This window comes from Dendrobium catenatum, unplaced genomic scaffold (genome assembly GCF_001605985.2).
Source record: "Dendrobium catenatum unplaced genomic scaffold, ASM160598v2 fragScaff_scaffold_1482, whole genome shotgun sequence".
NCBI lineage: Eukaryota > Viridiplantae > Streptophyta > Magnoliopsida > Asparagales > Orchidaceae > Dendrobium > Dendrobium catenatum.
In genome coordinates, this window is record NW_021319944.1 from 1,598,896 (window position 1) to 1,620,681 (window position 21,786).

Here is a 21,786-nt window from a genome sequence, read left to right on the forward strand (position 1 = left end):
AGCCTGCCGCTTGTACCTCAAGCAACATTAGTGGAATTCTTTCAATTGGGCGTGACCCTATGTTTTTTTTCTTTCCAAGATTTTTCACTTAAAATCTTGTTGTTCTTTCATATTCTGTTTATGTGCTGGATATCCGTACAACGCTGAGACGAAAACTTTCTAACTCTATTGCCGCGTATATTTTAGCCGCAACAATACTTATTCAAAATAAGCATGATGATAACTTTGTGATAATCTTATTTTTATCACAAATGCAAAGTAATAAAATTCTTCAATTACTTAATAAAGGAAATAATATAGTATTATTATAATGAGTAATATTTATGCAATTTTTATATATTTATATTTAATTATTTAATATTTGAATATTTAAATCAGAAGGGGTTTTTTTTTTTTGGCATCGACGAAGTATTTTATGGCTATTTATTTTGGTGCGGAAATTTGAAAGGTGAGGAAGCGAGTTTTTTGGGATCAGCTAATCTTTGATGAGTCGATTGTTGGATTTGGTATATTGTTCTCTAATTCTTTCTCTCAGAGTTTCGTGGTGAGACAGTCTGTTTGTTTGCTTGATTAGGTTATTCATGTGGATTCCAGCTTCAAAATTGACCTCTTTGGGCAGGGGGTAGATCGAAATTTTGGCTTTCTGCTCTTCCCATGGTTTTTATTCTGCGGACCGGTTCTTATTGCTAATCGACAATTGGAAAATGGAGTTTGCATATGTTTTTTTTTTCCGGATGGAAATCCGATTAGAGCTTGTTTCTGCTTTTGTTTTCGTTCTTTTATTGATGTTATTGGCTTGATAGCTTCGTTTATTGTGTAGGGGGGTTAAAGGCGCCATCTTGGATTAATTTGTTTCTGTTATGGATTGGATTTAGCTGGATTAAGTTTTGGCGTTGGGCAGTGGTTTGTTGTTTTGATTTAGGGCTTGTAATTGAGCTTTGATTTTCTCTTGGGGTTTGGTTTTGGTTTTCCTGGAACTCGATTTTTTTATCCCTTACGAATTCAGACAATGCTGTAATCTATTTTCTTGGGTTAATACTTGATAATTTCAGGCTTTTGAATTGTTGCAATTTTGGGTCTTATGGTTGGCAATTTTTTTTTTATTTCTTTTCAACATATAAAATATCAATTCATGAATTGAATTTCCAAGAAATAATTCATTTGGAAGATGAGTTTGGTTTTACTGTGAGCTACTTGAACTTTGCAATAAGCGCCAATTTGAATTTTGAATGAAGTATAATTCTTCGTTGTTCAGATTTATTTGATTGTAAACATGTTTTTTGAGCAGGATAGTGAGGATATATTGTTACATCTTCAAAGTTTGGCTTCAACAATTATGTTAAAATCGTTTATTGAAACATATATAGGATTCGGTAGTTGCTATTTCTTATTTTGATGTGGAGGTGGCATCCTATATGCGTTTATGAGAACATAATTTTTTAATGTTGTGCAGGGAGGGTTTTGAAGATTAGGAAAGTGGTCTATTGCTTTTCTATGTAACCAGATTTTCCAAGTTATTGACAAACTTGGATGGCTGCTGGTTCCTCACTTGAAGAGCAGTGTGAAAGCCAGACAGATAGATATCCATTGCTGATGGAGCGGCCAGTTAATGACAATGCAGATGAGCATGTAATAGATGTAGTGAGAGGTTCTGCTTCTTCAACATCAGTGGTTCATGGAAATGGGCACAATGAAGATAGATCTTCGACAAGCACAAATGCTTTTGCCCCTCAGTCATCAACTTCTCAGACTGCGTCAAATTCTAGAAATGCTTCTTTCAATAGGGGAATTGATAATTATGGTCGGCGCAATAGAAGTCCTTTGAATTCTGGTTTATGGATCTCAATTGAGCTTATTGTCAATCTTAGCCAGATCATCGCAGCTGTTGTTGTTCTCTCTTTTTCAAGACACGAGAACCCACAAACTCCATTATTTGCATGGGTCATAGGTTATACAGTAGGATGTGTTGCTACTCTTCCACATCTTTATTGGCGGTACATTAATCGCAATAGATTGGCAACCGAGCAAGATGCAACAAACTCGTTTCGGAATATTTCTCAAAATAATGCACCCGAGTCGAATTCTTATACTGCGATTTCAGTTGCACATGCTGTAGAAGCAGAAAGTGGCCACGGCTCCGGCGGGGCCTTGCAACTTAGACGTAATACTATTAGAGCTGCTCAAAGGTATTGCGTTCATTTCAATGAAGTAATGAGAATGAATTTGCATTAGCTGTTCTATTTTCAAATCTACCATCAGCTCTAAATGACATTCTGATGACTTGGCCTTTGGGGTTGGGGGTGGATGGGGATTAATGGAACGTGTTTGTTATGTTTTTGCATTCCAGAAGTTGTCTTATTCTGATTGGAGCATCTTGAATGAGTACATCTCTTGCTGCAGGCTACTTGCTTCACTTAAAAACAAATATGGTTAGAAATTGGCTATATGGATTTACCCTGTGAGAGCACTCTCACAAACAAACAGGGTAAACAATTGTGTTTAGGAATTTTACCCTATGAGGGCACTCTGTTTTTAAGTGAAGTGTGGTAAATCAAAAGGTTTTAGGATAATTTGAGCTTAGTTTTAGTAGTGTAGTATTTATAGGAGTCCGTCAAGTATACTTCGATAATATGCATTTCAAAACTAGGATCTATTATCTTTGAAAATCAAGTTGGATTGATATACCCTTACATAAGGTCACTTAGGCAATTTGTTAGATTGAGTATGTGGTGCCACACTAGCAATGTCATGAACCATCTTGTTTATGCTTTAGAGTTGTTGGAGGAATGTATTTAGATTTGGAGGCTCTGTGGTAGCTGCTGTGAATGATTTGAGTAATTTATTGTGTTTCATGCAATCATTTTGGTGATGATGCTTACATTAAGATCTATGCTGTTTGGTCAAACCATCATATGGTGGTTATTGTGGATGCTGGAATGGATTAGCATGACATAAAACAAGGTTCAATCATCATGTTTCAAAATGATTTATAGATGGATTGAATCCACATGGACCACACCTGATTGTATAAATCTTGCCTGTGCTTAAATCTTCTTGTAAAGTTTGGGGAAATCAATTATTCTGAGTGTCTTAAGGAACATTGCTTGTGATCCTTAATGCCTGATGATAAGTCTAGCTTGTAGTTGCGAACGATTAAACAATCACAAGCAATGGGCATTTTTTTTTGGGATGTATGAATTTTATTAGATTTATTAGATATATTCAATCAAATTCAGCCCGGAAGGAGTTTTGTTTACTTTTCAATGCATCCATTGATCTAAAAATCCATACATCTTGGGGTAGGAAATGAGTGTGTTTATTTTGGCATGGGTGATGGGTTGCTTTTGGAAAATTCCTTTCCTACTGATCTGAAATATGACTTCTTTGTTTAATCTAGAATGTGAATCCATTTATTCTGATGCTAATCCTGCATCTCTGCTCCACAAAGTGTTCATGCAAAACATTCCTATAATATTGGAATATCATTAATTCAACCAAGATTTTATCGAAGAATGACTCAAAATATTGACACTGCTACGGCAAGCCTTGTTTTGGAACCTAAGATGAAGTGCTTATTAATATTATGTCTTTCTTTAAAGATAAATTGTATGCTGCGTGCCACATCTTGAAGTAGGGCTGACTTTTCATGCTTAATGTAGAATACATGATAATCTTAAGATGGATATATGGTGAAGTTATAAATGATAAGATGTTAAATCAACTTTTTGATTATGTGTAGTTATATGCATGGTGAATAAAACAATAGGTGAAATTAAGAGAAAAAAGAAACATGCGTGTTAGGTTACTCAAGTGTGTGAAACAGCTAAGCCAAGTAAATGTGTATTTCAAAGATAACATATATAGAATTCACAAAGAATTCTAGATCTATTAGTTAACACTAAATATTGATTTGAGCACTAGTGAAGTGGTCGTAGAAGATCTATAGGCTGAACTTACAATAATTGGGGTTATGATTATAACCCCAAATACTGCCATAATTTTGAAGTGTTGATTAAATGATTTATTGCTTATATTACAATCAAAACTCGTTTGTTATTAAGTTTTGATACAACAACAACAACATCAAGTCCTTATCCCACTACGTGAGGTCGGCTATATGAAACCTTTTTCTACATTGTATCGTATTAAGAGTCAATTCTCATTTAAATCTAATAAAAAAGGTTATTTCTATTATTTTCTAACCAAGTCTTTTTAGGTCTACCTAGAACTTTCTTAACATAAGCCAAATCTAATACGTATACTCTTCTAACCGGGTCATCGGAAGGCTTATTTTTTATGTGACCAAACCATATAAGGCGACTCTCTCTAATCTTATCTCCTGCTGGAGCTAGTCCAACCTTTTAATGCATATGCTCATTTCACATTCTATATCTAAGAGTAAAGCCACCCATCCGTCTAAGCATCCTCATCTCTGCAAAACTTATGGCCAACATTTTACGCCATAAAACATTGCAGGTCTCACCACCATCTTATAGAGTTTTCCTTGTAGTTTGAGGGGTACTTTTCTATCACACAAAATGCCCGATGCATTCCTCCAGTTCAACCATCCAACTTGAATCCTACTAATAATAACCCTATCTATTTTACCATTACTCTAGACAATAGACTCGAGATATCTAAAATGTGTACTCTTGTCTCTTGTTAATGACTTGATCGCTCAAAGCCACAATACACCCACTAGATCTATTACTAATAAAATTACACTTTATGCATTCAGTTTTAAATCTACTCAAATGAAAACCTTTAGACTCTAAGGTTGACCTCCATAATTCAAGTTTACCTTTAGCTCCCTTTCTAGTTTTATCAACAAGAAGAATATCATCAGCAAAAAACATACACCAAGGTACATACTCTTGCAAACGTCTAGTTCGAAAATTCAGGATTAAGGCAAAAAGATATGGGCTTAAAACTGATAAAGATAATAAATTCATGAAGCTTAACCTAACAATTGCGCCCATTTCTACCGTTGCCTCCAATGTTGATGCTTAAATAGCCATATGATGGTGATAAAATAATTGTTATTATAATATAACATATTCTATTATTTATTCTTCGCATTCCAAACTCAGTTAGTCGCAAATTTATCTTATGTGAGGAGAGGCTCCTTGACCACTTTATAAAAAAATTTACTTTTAGATCGAAAGGGCTTATTAAATATAAATTCATTTGATTAATAATTATTCTTAAGTGAAAGTTGAAGTCAATTTTGCAAATATTGGCAGCTAGTTATAATTTGGTTATTTTTTGAAGAGTATTTACAGGTTGTAATGGAAAACATCTCTCTAAAATAAAATTGGATGGTGATTTAGTTATCAAACACACATCCATTGTTTGCATCTTATTTTTCTATGTTTTATAGTCCTGTAACTATTGAGACACATAAGGTGAATTTTTCAACAAAGTTTGATTTTAGTTCAAAATGGTGAATATATAGAATCAAAATATTTATTGTTGAGATTAACCTTTAAAATACTTGTATTGCTACTTCTTGCATCTCCATTTGCTCGAGCCTCAAAGTTGAATATCCTTGACATGAAGTTGAACGGTGAATGTCAGCGTTAAATATCAGCTTAATAAATTAGAATATGGCTTTTCGCCCTTCATTCTTCTTATTAATGGTTAAGGAGCCTAGGATGGATAGGACAAGATAAGCTACTTCATGCCTCTTCTTTCGGTCGTGCCTCATTGTTGAAGGCATTTGATGTGAGTCAAAAGATGAAAGGAATCATTAGCTATCAGCTTAGAAAGCTGGAATACGGCTAGGCTAAGCCTTTCTTTTGTTATTAATGGTTAACGAGGCTAGGATGGTTAAAATAACAGAAGACAATGCTTTCTAGAAGAAAACCTCCAATGGAAACCTAAAAGAACATGTCTAAGACCAGGTAAAATGAATAGGTTGATCATCTATCTTTTGCTGGAATAATGATTCTGTTAATTGGTGATTTTTACAATGACATCAAATTCTAAATTGTAGTTTTTTTTTTTTTTTAAATTTTATACTGAGAGCCCTCTACTCATCTGTTGCTTCCAGTTTATTTTTTTATGTTGCCTTTGATAGGAATCTTTGCCTTTGGGCTTTAACAAAGCCTTCTTTTTTGTTACTCAATTTGATATTCATTTCTTATATGTTTAAATCTATTTTGATATGTCATATACTCATATATTAATATATTTCATTTTTAGTTAGAATTCAATTTCCTCCCCCTATCCCCTCCAAACATTTAAATACGGCCTTGCATTCTTAATTCAGTGAGATTATGGGTAATCTGATTAATTATGTGAGTTCTTTAAATTGCTTGAATCAAAAGAAGATTGAGCTTTCGTGGCAGCTAATCTGCTGTCGCACCCTATTAAAAGAGAAGATTGAATCTCACGAATAGATTGCATGGTATATGGAGGTATTCTATGAGGTATCTCTTGAGTCGTTATGTTATAGGCTAATGTGAGAGTTCCAATTGGAAGGGTGAGCAATGAATCCTAAAATGTTCAGCTTCAAACTTGCGACATGATGGAACAATTTTCTTCGACCACTGGGTTACTCTCCAGATAAAGTCACGCTTAAAATGTAATTTTTTGAATTTTTTTTGTTCAAAGCTGGTGTGGATATTATCCCACTCTCTTTAATACATCCTCATAAGTTGTGGATGTGAGGAGCAAAAACAATCGCATTGTGGGTGTGAATTTACCTGGAGAATGTAAGCATTTCTATTGTTTATAACTTGATCTATGTGGAAATATTCTAAGAGAGGAGTGACTAGTTGCTCAATATAATATTGGCTAATGTAAGTGTTTTTTTTCCCGAGGGGTATTATTAAACATTTAAACTTATTGATAAGGAAGGGAAAGTGACTAGTGGATTTATGTTAAGGGTTTTGACGAAGGGGTATTGACTTATTAGGTAGGATATCTGATAATGGAAGGAGATTATATCAACATGATACATATATCATCCTCATAAATGGGGTATCATTTCGTATGTCTTTCCTTATTGTATCCTCCTGTATGGCTAATTATAAGCCAAAAATATTTAGTCAAAATACACGCAAATTCTTTTTTTTCTTTCAAAATAGTACTAAAGCAGTAAAATCTTAGTCATCCTCCTAATTTTTCCCGTATGAAACTTCCGGTCCGCCTTGCCCCTACTTGTTTGTGTTCGTTCATCTTGCTCACATGTTATGTCCCGCTCCTATTAGGTAAAATGGTTTTGCCACTCATTTGCCCACTTGTTTCTAGCGTGCCCGGACATCTTCCACTCATCTGCACACAATACCCACGCCTATGAGCCTTATTGCCTCTTACTCACTTGCTGTTACATGCTCCTGCTGCTCATTTACATACCCACTATAACACCTACATGCTCGCATATCTTCTACCTCTTCTGTTAGCTGATTGCTAGCTCCAATATGTGCATTTAATAAATTGTATGCTTGCTCCTATTTCCATTATTCTCACATTTGCCTGCACAGTAAGCAATGCTACCTTGAATGTTTATTTTTCTTCCTACTTGCTGTCCATTTTTCTTTCACTTCTACTACAAAGTGATCTACAATCAATGATCTAATCTCATTTCTTTTTCTCTGTCATTATATCTATGATATTATGGTCTCTTTGACTCTTCATAATGTGAAACCTGATAGGAAACACTTGTCGATCTCAAGTATTTCCTATTAATCTTCGGAAAACAGCGAGAATTCTCCACCAAAATCAACACAAAAATAGGAAAATAGTAGATAATTTGTATTGTATGATGAAAAGGAAACGAAAAATAGCAAGTTACAATTGATCCTCTATTCGAGAGGAGGATCGATCTCTCCCAAATCTCTAGACGCCGCTAGTGCCCAAAAGAAAAACTAAATTTAAGAGATCTCAAATTTCAGTCAAATTCAAGATGAAACCCTAACCCTTACAAGAGAAACTATTTAAAGCAAAGAAGATTACAAAATTCCTAAACAACCCCTAATTCAAATTTTCCTCCCAAAGCAATATTTAATTGAGTTGTTCCATCCCAAAGTAATATTTAATTGAGTTATTCCCTCTTAAAACATTATTTAATTGAGTCCCGCCCAAAGCACTATTTAATTGAGTTGTTCCCTCTCAAAACAATATTTAATTGAATCCCCTAATTCAAATTAGACCGGTCTAACAATACTCCCCTCCCAAAGGTCCACCTTTTCCTCAAGGTGAAAGGATGGGATGCTGTTGATAGCTTTCTTTAGCTGCTCTGTTGGTGGCCATACTATCGTCAATTGGAACCAAACTAAAGTTTTTCCTTTAAACATAGGGCCGTTGTCGCCAGTCTCTCCTCCTCCGTCACCCCATTCACCATGAGATACATCTCCACCCGGTACACCCACCCATAAGCATCCTCCCTTTCTAATATTGGCATCCCAAACTTCCTCACCCTAGGATCACTACCACCCGAATATCTTCTTCCTCTAGTATAGCGGTTGTCGTGATCTCTCCATATTTCCCCCATGTATCGAGGGTGAGAATCCCCTCTTCCTTCCCTTTGCCTCACATGACCCGATCCCCATGGTTCGGCCCGTCCCCCTCCTTTGGTCCTCCACTCTCCTTGCCCGAAAAATCTCCCATAGTGGTCGACCACCCCACCACCTTCAAACTAGGACAAGTTGCACTTCAGGAGGGAATAGTTTAATTCACAAGTGAGGCTAGATTTGATGGGCTTAGGTAAATGGAGTGCTCTACTCTTGAAGATGACTTGCTACTTCTTGGTTCTTGCTTGGATTTTGATAGGAAACACTGGTAGTTCAAGTATTTTTTATCTTTCTTCGAAAAACAGAAAGAGTTCTCCACCAAAATCCACACAAAAACAGGAAAACAATAGATAATTTGTATTATATGATGAAAAGGAAACGGAAAATAGCAAGATATGATTGATCCTCTATTCAAGAGGAGGATTGATCTCTCCCAAATCTCTAGACGCCGCTAGAGCCCAAAAGAAAACCTAAATCTAAGAGATCTCAAATTTTAGTCAAATTCAAGATGAAATCCTAACCCTGACAAGAGAAACTATTTAAAGCAAAGAAGATTACAAAATCCCTAAACAGCCCCTAATTCAAATTTTTCCTCCAAAAGCAATATTTAATTGAGTTGTTCCCTTCCAAAGCAATATTTAATTCAGTTGTTCCCTCCCAAAGCATTATTTAATTGAGTCCCTCCAAAAGCAATATTTAATTGAGTTGTTCCCTCCCAAAGCAATATTTAATTGAATCCCCTAATTCAAATTAGACCGGTCTAACAAAACCCTCCAACATTGTTGGTATCTCTAGCAAATTCAATGGTGTTAATTCTCTCTTGTGGTCAAGAACATTTCATTTTTTCATTAGTTCTCATAACAAGCTTTCTTGCCTTGGTGCCTCTCTTCCTGGTTATGATGATATTGTCAAGTTCTCTAGATGATTAGTCTAAATTTGTCATTCTAGTTTGATTTTTGATACTCTTGAACCTCCTTTACAATTATGTTTCTTAAGATTGCCAAGCAAATGTGAGATTTTCTTTGCTCAACTCAGTTCCTTGAAAGTAAAAATTTTCAAGCTACATACCTTATATTTCGACATGTTTTCTCTATAGCAATTGGATATGCCCATCCATGATTCATGTAGTACCCTGTCGGGTAAGTGATATGAATTACTTCACTATAAATATTTTATCATTGATCATTTGATCTATGAATAACAATATGAAGAGTTTTCGTTGATAAAATTCTCTCTACCTTTCATCCGTCCCTTTAACATGTGCAATCTTAGTTGGTGTTGCAACTTCTTTGCTCTCTTTTGTGTTCTTTGGATCATCGAGTTCTCATCTCCTTTTGGACCATCTTTTAATCAACCTACCCTTACCACCAAATATCATGGTGGTCATGGCTGTGGAGGCTAAACTGATAGCAAGCATGGTTGTGTGGGGAAATCATTCTCTCTCCTTTTGTTGTGGTCACTCCAATCATCCCTCCTAGCAATGTTGGACTAAATTTAGCTATCCCCCTATTGGTTAACATATCTCTTGAACATATGTTTATGCTGATGGCTTTTTCACTACTAGTGCTCCTGCAGGTTTTATCATGATTTCTCTAGAGGACTATTAGTGCATGATTCAGAACTCTTGAGCCTCTACATTTGTTTCTCATATTGTTTCGTGGATTTGTTGTGGCATGCCTAAGATGCCTCCTTAGGCATGCCTTGGATTTTTGAATTATGATCTCCACAGACACCTCTACCCATATGGAAAGTTACTACTGCACATTTTTATCCTCTCTTTAGACAACTCCCTTCCTTCTGTGATTATGGTTGATTGAAACTCTCTTTGATATTTTATACATCCCACAATTCTTATAAATTTACCATCTATGTATTATCTACTAAGTTTCGTAATTGTCATGTACCATTTTCTAGTCCTCCCATTGTCTTTCGGTATCTTAATTCAAAGAAGATGATTGGTGGAAGTGTTGAAGCTACTGGGGTCTATTACCTAATGACAATTATCCTTTCCGCTCTTTCCTCTATCATTACACATTTTATTAAATGTATTTTCTCAAAATTTTCAATTAAATTTCATGAAGGGGATCGGTATGAATCACTATATATATATATATATCAAAACAGTGTATTGTGAAAATCATCTTGTCCAATAACTTGGATATATAATTTTATGTAGAAAATTAAAGTTTGATTTGCATCATTATGAAAAATCTTTCATGAATGGAGAAAATTCTTACATGTTGTATTAGAGCTAGGTTAAGAACTTATTATTTTCCATTAAATATTTTTTATATTTCTCTTAAATGAAATCTGTTTTCGCATGTAATAGTAGGTTATTACTTTGTTATCGGTTATATTTCTTCCTTTGTGATTTGTCGTTATTAAAACCTTTATCGATTACCAATTATTTGATTTTATTGGCTTTTGTTTTATTACTGTTTTCACTGAGCATATGCCGTGCCATATTACGAGATATATTATCTCAACTTTAATGCTGATATATATGTGTCCATTTAGTTGTTAAATATTTGGTTGGTTTCATTGAGTATATATATTGCATGTTTGCTGAAGTAATCAAGCCAATTAAGGATTTTAACTAACCATTATGAGATGCAGAAAGTTTAACTTTGAAGATTTTTAAGCAACAATTCTCAGATGCTGACATATATAATGTGGATATTGTCAACCAAATTTAGTCATTTTTTTAAGTTCATTAAGTCCATGTCTTTTGTATTACAATAGTTGCAATGATCTCCAATTATTGTGTTTGTATTTTATTTAATTGAAATAATTATTATCTCTATTATTTAATTTGATATCTTTATTTAGTATAAATTGCTAATCACAAAAGTGATCAAATTAGAAAATTTTTATAAATATCAAGTTAAATATAACTCAATTAATCATGTGTATGTGATGTTACTAATGAGATAACATGACCGAATTATATAACATCTATCATGGATAATTTGAAGTTCAGTGCTAGCGGTTATAAAATATTTAAGAATCGTTCAAAGTTTGATTAGTAATTGAGCAGAGGTTTTGACGTGATACTAATGTTTGTCAAAATCAAATTGGATTCATGCTGAATTGGTCTACTGTGGAAGCTATATACTTATTGAGAGGTTTGATGGAGAAGTATACAGAGAATAAGGAGGATATACATATACTATATATTGATTTAAAGAAAACATATGATAAAATTCCAAGAGAAGTGCCTTGGAGAGTTCTAGAAAAGAAAGGAGATAATAATGCTTATATTCAAGTCATTAAAGATATGTATGCATGAACTATTACTTGTGTTCAAACACAAAGCAGTTTGACCAAATATTTTTTTATTTTAGTTGGATTACATCAAGGATCAGCTTTAATCCCATATCTTTTTTGCTTTAGTCATAGATGTTCTTACTAGAGGATGCACCCTAGTGTATGCTATTTTCTGTGATATTCTTCTTGCTAATAAGATTAGAGAGAAAGTTGAAGGAAAACTTGAATTATAGAGGCTAACCTTAGAGTCTAATGGTTTTCATTAGAGTAGATCTAAAATAGAGTGTAATTTTAGCAGTAATAAATCTAGTGAGGGTATTGTGGCTTTGGGTGATTAAGTCATTAATAAAAGTACATGTTTTAGATATATCGGGTCTATTGTCTAGAGTGATGGTGAAATAGATGGGGATATTATTAGTAGAATTCAAGTTGGATGCTTGAAGTGGAGCAATGCATTAGGCCTGTTGTGTGATAAAAAAGTGTCCCTCAAACTTAAAGGAAAATTCTATAAGATGGTAGTGAGACTTGCAATGTTTTATGGCGTAAAATGTTGGCCATTAAAAGAGAAGCATTAAATTAAGTTACGTATTGCAGAGTTGAGGATGCTCTGGTGGATAAGTGGCTTTACTTGTAGAGATAGAATGTGAAACGACCATATACGTGAAAAGGTTGGAGTAGCTCTAGTGGCAGATAAGATTAGAGAGAGTCGCCTTAGATAGTTTGGTTACATAAAGCGTCGGCCTTCCAATGACCCGATTTGGATAGTAAATGTATTAGATTTGGCCTCTGTTAAAAAAGCAGAGGTACACCTAAAAAGACTTGGTTAGAAAGTATTAGAAATTACATTGTTTTATTAGATTTAACTAAGAATTTGACTTTTAATGGAATAAAATGGAGAAAAAAGATTCATGTAGCTGGCCCCACAATGAGATAAAGGCTTAATATTGTTGTACGAACATGATTGTGGTTAATTGATATACTTGGTTAAATATGGTCAGTATGTTCAAAGATTGCAAATATATTGAATTAGAGTATAAATAATTGTCACTTATATGAAATTTAATTTGAGTATTAATTATGTTTTATAGTAGTGTATTGTAATATCACCCAAAGGAGAATATCAATATGCTTTTAAGTGATTGCATGAATGTATTTTGAATATTTATTATGTGTATAAATTTACAATTCAAAGGATTAATATATGAGCATTCTATCGCTTTTATTGGTCTTTATTTGCATGCTTCATTTATTACAAAGTTCAATGGACTTTTTTTTTTACAAAGTTAAATGGACTTAATTTTTCTGAATGGAGCGAACAATTTTAGTTTTATTTAGGTGTTATGGATTATGATTTGGCATTATTTAATGGTAAGCCCATTGCTTTTACTACTACTAGTAGCACCGAACAAAAAATCATTTCATGATGCTTAGGAAAAACAAATAGACTTAGTTTAATTTTTATGCACCTAACTATAGTATAGATCATTAAGCTGACAGTTCCAAAAATGGACAATGCTAGGGAAATTGTAAAGTTTGTGGAAGATTTGTCTAAGGTTAAATTCATTGATAAATCAATTGTTAGGATGCTAATTTTTACATTAATCACCATTAAATTTGATGGTTCTTGCACCATGCATGAACATATCACTAAAATGAAGAACATTGCAATGAGATTAAGAGCTTATTTGAGATAGCTTTCTGTTTGCTTTGCTTTTAAGATCACAATGGTACTTCCATTTGATTACTGTTTTCTTGTTGTATTCTTGCTTGTGGTACTTCCATTTGATTACTGTTTTCTTGTTGTATTCTTGCCACATTTTAATGGGAAGCTTGTTTTTGCAACCAAATCGGCTAATGTGTGAGAGCTCTAAGAAAGTTGCTGCGCAACTTTTCAAAAAAATAAAATATTTATAATTTTTAAAAAGTTACTTTATCTCATAACAGCTTCACAACCTCCTTTATAAAAAAGTGCAACTACCCCAAATTGAGACTAAGTTTAATGGGAATAAAGGTGAGTGAAAGTTTTCTTATGCAGTTTATTATATTAACTCCTTGCCTCATGAGTATGGTTCATTTTGGAGAAACTAAAACACTAGAAAGGATAAATGATATATGATAGAAATGTAGGGTATGCTTATTCAAGAGAAAGCAAGATTTAAAATATAAGAAAAAATAATCTCATAGGTTAGGCTGAAGCTAACCAAAAATAAAAAAATAAGAATAGAAAGGGTAATATGCAACAATTGTTTGGAATGTTTTGGTATCATTTTGTATTGATTATGTTCGAAGAGTAAAAAAAAAAAGTTAATATGCAACACTTAAAGGCTAATGTATCATATATACAAATCCAAAAAAAGGGACAAAAGAATGATAGATGTAATTTATGTTATAAGCATGGATGCTATGAGAAACAGAAGGCTTGGTTCAAAAAGAATGTTAAGCCTAGTTTTTTTTGTATGTTTCAAATAAAATATTGTCAAAATGCCATATAATACTTGGCAGATTGATTATGGTTGTACTATTTATATTTCAAATATGATTTGTGGTTTTCTTATAACCCAAATTTTAAAGCCATGGGAAATTGAGTTAAAGCTTCAGTTGAAGCCATTATAACACAATGTTTGTTTTTGGACACTGAGTGCCATTTATATCTTTTTCAAATATTATATGTTCCTTTTGTTTTTTTAGAAATTTAGTTTATTTATTTAAACTTCATACAATTGGGTATTTTTTAAAGAGAAAAGGGCTAAAATGGTCCATCAATTCTTTGTGAGAGATCAAAATGGTTCCAAACTATTTTGAGGGACTAATGTAGTCCCTCAACTCCTCCAAATGGGATTTTTTTGGTCGTGCCGTTAATTTTAAATAGAAAAGTGAGATGGGCTCGAGGGTATTATCAAAATAAGTAAAGAATATTTTAAGAGATTGCGTTGTAGCCTAGAACAGTGTATTAGTGAATCATCATGGCGCAACTAAACAACCACTCCCTCAGGATTGATGCTTCTTTTCAATCGTGTCTCATAGCGTTGATCCTGCAGTCCATCCCTAGAGCATTGATTGTGCTGACCCCACAGTCCCGTAGCATTGATCCTGCAGACGATCGCCAGCATTCGTCAATCATTGTCGATTTGGTCGAAGAAGCACACCAAAAGAAGAAAGATGGCTACCTTCGCAACGAGCAAGCTCCCATCGTCGTAGTTACTTTCGATTGAACATACGAATGACGAAGTGTGATTTCGGATCCTACAGATAGGAACGTTGTTGAAGGAGGCGAAGCTGAGAGCAATGAACTGTGGAGAAGGGGAAAAATAAACCTAGCAAATCTATGGAATCAGGGCATGGAAATAAAATAGTAAGAGAATTAGTAAAAATATATTCATCAAGAAAATGAAAAAATAGAAATATAGCTTAAGAATAAATTAATTTAATTTAATTAAATCGAATTATAATATAATATAATTAATAAATAGTTAATTAATTAAATTAATTGATAATTAATTTAAATTTTAATTATATTATTTATATTGATTATTTGGTTACAATAATTAAAGTTAATAATTAAAACTAAAATTTTGAAATTATTAAAGCTAAAATTTTTTATATTTTTTTCATATATCACAAAAAAAAAGGACAAAGATTACTAAATAGTAAATTTCTTCCTAATTTGGATTTTATTGATTTGGGTATTTTACTATTTATATGGATTGTTTTAAGAGAAAACACACAAAACATAATTAAAAAAATAGCCACTAGAAGTACTTAGATTCTAAAAATTACACACACTTACATATATATATATATATATATTATATACCTTTTAATATTTCATGTTTTGGTGGAGAAAAGTTTTTTGTTACTATTATTGATGAGTTTTCATTTTATGGCTATGTCTATTTGTTGCATAAAAATTTTTAATTAGTAGATATCTTAGAGGTGTTTGTAAATGAGATTGAGGGCAACTGGACAGATGAGTGAAATTCATCATTGCTAGATGTGATGAATCTTATGAAATGTTTGATGATTCTGGATCATGCTCTAGCTTATTTGCTAAATTCTTGAAAAAGTGAGTTATGTGCCAATACACAATACGCATACAATAAAATAGTGTTGCAGAAAGGTATAATCATACTTTAATGAAAATGCTTAGGAGTATATTAGGTCTTAATTTCTTCTTTATTCTTATCATTGTGGATGCCTATTTTGAAAACCTCCATATGTTAAATATGGTTCCTATTAACGTACTTTCAAAGAATCCTTTTGAACAGAAGGAAACCCAGTTTTAGGCATTTGCATTTTTTGTTTTGCCTAGTGGAAATAAAAATTTATAATTCATATGAAAATTAACTGGACTCAAGAACAACTAACAGATTTTTTATTAGTATTCCTAAAAAATTCTATGGCTATAGATTTTATTGTCATGGCCATAGTACAAGAACTGTTGTAACAAGAAATACCAGGTTTATTAAGAATGTTGAAATTAGTGGGAGTAAAGAATCACATAATGTGAATAAGAAGTCAAGGTAACATTTTTTTTACCCATTGCTTATTCTCAAGTTGTTGTTCCTATGATTGTTGAATAATTTGACGGCTTACAAGACGAATAAATGAATGACCAAACATCCTATGATGAGATTATTCACAATGAACTTATAATTGATGAACTATGAGAAGTAGATATGTTATTTGAAATGACTGTGATTTATCTATAAGAATCAGAAGTTCACTTAGGAATTGATGAGGATCCTGTGTCATTTTCACTAGCTATAGCCTACGAAGAATTAATTCTGCCAAGTAGTTTGACATTATAAAAGAAGAGTTGAAATCATTAGATTACAATGAAGTCTGAGATCTTCTTGAATTGCCTAAAAATTCAAAAATTGTTGGGTGTAGTGGGACTTGACAATCAAATGTGACTCAAATGACAATATCCAATGATAAAAGGCTAGACTTGTTACCGAAAGTTTCACTCAAAATAATAGTGTTAACTATAGAGAGATATTTTCTCTTGTCCAGGAAAGGACCCATTTAGAATTATTCTTATGATTTGAATTACATCAAATGGATGTGAAAATTATTTTTCTGAATGGAGCTTTATAGGAAAAAGTTTATATGGATCAACTTGAAGGCTTATCAATTGAAATAGAAGGCACATGTGTGTAAACTTAAGAGTTCAATATACATATTTAAATAAGCTTTCCGATAATGATATTTAAGTTCAGTGATACTATTATTTTCTTTGAATTTAAATAAAACACCATTGACTGGTGTATATCTGATGGTCAATGGGGGCAATCTTATATTTATGATTTGATTTCTTGCTTGCTACTAATGATATTAGTTTATTACGTGAGACCAAGAAAAATTTGTCCAATAAATTTTAAATAAAAATATGGGTGAACATCCTATGTGATAGGAATTGAAGTGTTTTATGACAAGTTTCAAGGACTGTTTGAGTTGTCTCAAAAAAACATATGATAACAAGATTTAGAGACTTAAGATTAAGTGCTTTGCAAGTGTTGTTCCAATTTAGAAAGAATATTAATTGAGCCTTATGCCATGCCTAAAGAATGAATTGGAGCACAAACTAATGGAACAAATTCCTTGTGCATTTATTGTGGGGAGTTTGATGCATGTTCAAACTTATACAAAGCCAGATATTAGTTTTGTTATTGGAATGCTAGGCAAGTATCAAAGCAATCCATAACTTCATCATTGGAAAGCTGTGAAGGAAGTTTTGCAATATCTGTAATAAAAGAAATAATGCATGCTCACTTATAGGAGGTTTTGATCTCTTTGAGGCGTTAGGATGTTCATATTTAGATTTTGCTGGCAGCATGGGTACTATAAAATTCACATTCGACTATTTGTTCCTTTTAGCTGAAAAAGCGGTCTCTTGGATGAATGCAAAGTAGTTTATCATTGTTATATCCATTATGGAAGCTGAGTTCGTGGCATTTTTTAAAGCCACACTATTTATGGATTATGGATGAGGAATTTTATTGCAATATTTGGAGTAGATGACAATATAATCAAGCTTATGCAAATTTATTATGATAATGTCGTACCGATCTTTTTTTTCAAGAATGAAAAATATTCAAATGGTACTAAATACATGAAATTGAAATACTTTGCATTTAAAGAAGTTTATAAACAAAAAGTTCATTGAGCACATTAACAATAGTCTTATGGTTAAATATTTATTAATCAAACCGTTGCCATCAAAGACATTTAATCTAGGATGCACGGACACGACACGGACACGGGACACGACATTTTTTAAAAATTTACAAAGAACCTTCTAGTTTTCTCTAGTTTCCTACCTAAAGTATTATATATATATATATATATATATATATATATATTATGATATATGAAATTATGTGAATATTAATAGGATTTGTGTCTTACAAAAGACATTTTTGTTGGATCATTATGATTATGTCTCGTTGCAAGTCATGTTAAGCATAAAATTAATATTATGATATATGGAAGGAATTATATTGCAGGAATGATACACAACTGCCATAATCCCTATTGGTTTTTGCTTGATGCTGAATTTATGATTTTTCTAATTTAAGAAAACTTTTAACTCATATTTCTTATTATGTTTATTAATATTAGAACATTCAATTGAATGATATCGCATGGGCCAAATAGAGAATGCTAGAAATAGTTTTACTAAGTGGCTTATGTTTTTCTCTTTAAATTTAGTTATGGTTTAATAATTAATTGTACGTCAAAATCTTTTTGATCAAAAGAGATAATTCATCAAATATTTATGAATTGTTTGATTAAATTGACAATTTACAACTTCCGTGCTCTTTCTATCCATAAGAAACTAACTGCAACAAGAAAAAGAAAGGGGATAGTGAGAGAAATCAATTTTATCAAATTTTTTGATCAAATTCATGAAGAAGATCACCATGAATCAATATATGTTTTCTTCAAATTAATGTTTTGTGAAAATTATCTTGGTCAAGATCTTAGGTACATAATTTTATGCAGAAAATTAAATTTTGATTTACATAATTAAGAAAATTCTTTCATGAATGGAGAAAGTTCTTACACTGAATCGACTGTATCTACTCCTGACTATCAACAAGTGTTTTGAATCCAAGAACTCTGTCTGTAATGTAGAATCCTTTAAACCTTATACTTAATGTTAAATGAATTGTTTGTTCTGCAGGCTCAATCTGAATGCACTTGTTGACCACTTGAAAATGGCTTTGGATTGCTTTTTTGCTGTATGGTTTGTTGTTGGAAATGTTTGGCTATTTGGTGGCCGCACATCTGCTTCTGATGCTCCGAACTTATACAGGTACTTTCGTTATTAATTTGTTAATAACACCTCACAATTCAATAAACAAAGTGGGGAGTTCATATAGGTTTTTTGAATTGACCTTGATTTATTTATTTAGTCTTGTCTAATTTCAAATTTTATTAATTATTTGTGATACTAAATATATTCTTATCTTTCTCCTCACACACTTACCAGGAGCCTTAGCCATTACCGGCTCGTTCCTAAACTCTCTCACTTCATCCTGACGCCTCCCTTAACTTGATTTATTCTTGAAAGCTTCTAGTCCTTCCTTCATTACATGTAGTTATTATTATATGTTTAGTCATAAGCAATAGAAAATTTTACCATTGTTAGATGTTTTGCAAAATGATAACGAAATTGAAGGATTTCAGTAGATTTCTGGTTACATTCAGATATAGTATTTCAATAATCAAGTACTGCAAGAATATAACCAGATTGAGGGAGGAAAAACATGGAAGAAATAAGTGAATTGAGAAATAAATATAATCTGAGGGCTAGTAGAATAATAGATACCATTTGAAATTATATCACTACAAAATACATGAAGATCAACTCAAGAACAGTAGATGAATTTCTCCAAAGTAATTTCTCCTTTTCTTTTCCTGTAAGCCATACCATCATGCTGAGATAGTGATTCCCTTGAATTTCCAGGTTATGCATAGTCTTCCTTACTTTCAGCTGCATTGGATATGCTATGCCGTTTATCCTATGTGCTATGATATGCTGCTGCTTGCCTTGCATAATTTCAATCATGGGCTTGAGGGAGGAGATGATTCTGACAAGAGGAGCCTCTACAGAATCCATTAATGCTCTGCCAACTTATAAGTTCAAAGCAAAGAGAATACAGAGTGCGGATGAAGGTGATATTGATTCAGATGGTGAGGGTGGAATTGTAGCTGCTGGAACTGATAAGGAACGAATCATCTCAGCTGAAGATGCTGTGAGTTGCACTTACCTTCTTTATTCATTTATTTATTTTTGTTTATCTCAGTTTCTTTAGTTTAGAATAAGTGTGTGAAAGCTGTGGTCTTGTTCAGAGTGAAACACAAATGAGCTAATTATCTTTCTTCGGTTTGCTAATTATTGAGCCAAATATGAGGAATCAAAAAGTTATTTAATTGAAAAAAATGTTTTTTTTCACATTTCTAGGACTTTGTAAGTCTCATACAAATTAAAGCATGTATTATTTAATATCAGTATAAAGTACATGAGTGAAAATGAATTGTATATATAAATTATATCTATTGAGTTCTGATATAATCAAATATACTTGAGCTATTTTATTAAATGAGCAAAAATAGCTTCAAATTCAACTCATTTGCTTAACAAGTGAGTTCTATATAAGTTATTTGTACACGTCAAACTTAACAGACCAAGAATTGGTGCAGGTGTGCTGCATATGCCTCACAAAATATGTTGATAATGACGACCTCCGTGAGCTTCCATGTGGCCATTTCTTCCACACGGAATGCGTTGATAAATGGCTCAAGATTAACGCTCTGTGCCCTCTTTGCAAGAAGGAAGTAGGAAACACCACTTCTTCATCATCCGCTAACCCTAGCCGTGACCATATTGAGAGCAGAATGGCAAATCATGCAGACCAACGGCAGGAATCACAGTAGGTCAAGGGTTTGAAACTTTTTCCCCAGCTTTTGGAGATGATGATGAAAAGCTTCCACCTGCTTCTCATTTGGTTGCTTTGAGATTGGCTTTTTAGCACATATATACATCATATAGTTGCAACCATGGTGTTATCTGTAGCCTCTCTTCTTGTGTTTTAGAAGAAGATGGCGATTCAAGTTGGTCATTTGTACAATATATACAAGAAGAATTTGTGCACCAATTTTTTTGGTTGGTGTCTCTCTAGAGTACTCATGGATGGATCTTCTGATCATTTTGTCTGGTGTAAGTTTGTGTATATGAATTTATTTTCAAATTTTATATTAATGGAGTTTCATATGTTGGATGCACCATATTTATCTGATTATAATAATGTATATCATTTGAGAATCTGCAACAGTGATGTCTTTTAGCAGCCATGGAAGCAAGATAAAAAAGCTTGGATAAAGTTTGCTGCTGGAAATGCAATTGTTGTTTTTTGTTGTATGAGTGAGATTTCGTTTAGGACAACTTTTGTACTGCTTTTAAGACTGTTTTTTTAATACAAAAAATTTAAATTTAAAAAAATTTTGTATTAGAAAGTTGTTTTAGAAAGCAAAAAAAATCCGTCCCAAACGAAACCCGAGTCTATGTTCTTTTTGTTTGTGAGATTTGATTAATATCCATCTCATCTTGATTTGTTGGTTGGTAGTTTTGATTATCAATCAAAGAGGTTTTAGGTTCGAGTCTTGTATATGTGAATTTGTCTTAATTGATATAAATGTCTTTAAAAAAGAGATTTGATTAATATTTTAGCTATGGGATGCGATATGTTATTTAATTTATATGTTATACTAAATGGTAATTGTCTATTTCATGAACCCAAGAAAAGTCTAGTTGTATTTCTCTTTGATATTTTAGAAATTTTGATTGAGGATATCTCATTCGATTTATAGCATGGACATAAGATTCATGTTGACCTCTAGAAATAATTATGTATTGTAATTTTCTTAAAATTATAGCTTTACATTATGAAAATTTCAAAGATTTAATATATATTTTTCAAAGATTTTTTTTTTTGAC

At 32.6% G+C, this 21,786-nt stretch overlaps 1 protein-coding gene across 6 annotated transcripts; it reads left to right on the plus strand.

The window, feature by feature from the left end:
- The first annotated feature begins 371 nt into the window (after positions 1–371).
- Positions 372–21,074, plus strand: LOC110111952 (E3 ubiquitin-protein ligase At1g63170). Of its 6 annotated transcripts, XM_028700294.1 has the most exons (6): positions 607–622; positions 1,289–1,373; positions 1,454–2,186; positions 18,970–19,101; positions 19,756–20,044; positions 20,493–21,074. In XM_028700294.1, the coding sequence occupies exons 3-6, from the start codon at positions 1,531–1,533 to the stop codon at positions 20,724–20,726; spliced, it is 1,311 nt and encodes a 436-aa protein (XP_028556127.1). In that variant the 5' UTR covers positions 607–622; positions 1,289–1,373; positions 1,454–1,530; the 3' UTR covers positions 20,727–21,074. The 6 variants fall into 6 exon arrangements, with proteins under 6 accessions (XP_020699681.1, XP_020699682.1, XP_028556126.1 ...); XM_020844022.2 differs by lacking the exons at positions 607–622; positions 1,289–1,373 and adding an exon at positions 372–506; XM_020844023.2 differs by lacking the exons at positions 607–622; positions 1,289–1,373 and adding an exon at positions 372–448.
- Positions 21,075–21,786: the final 712 nt, after the last annotated feature.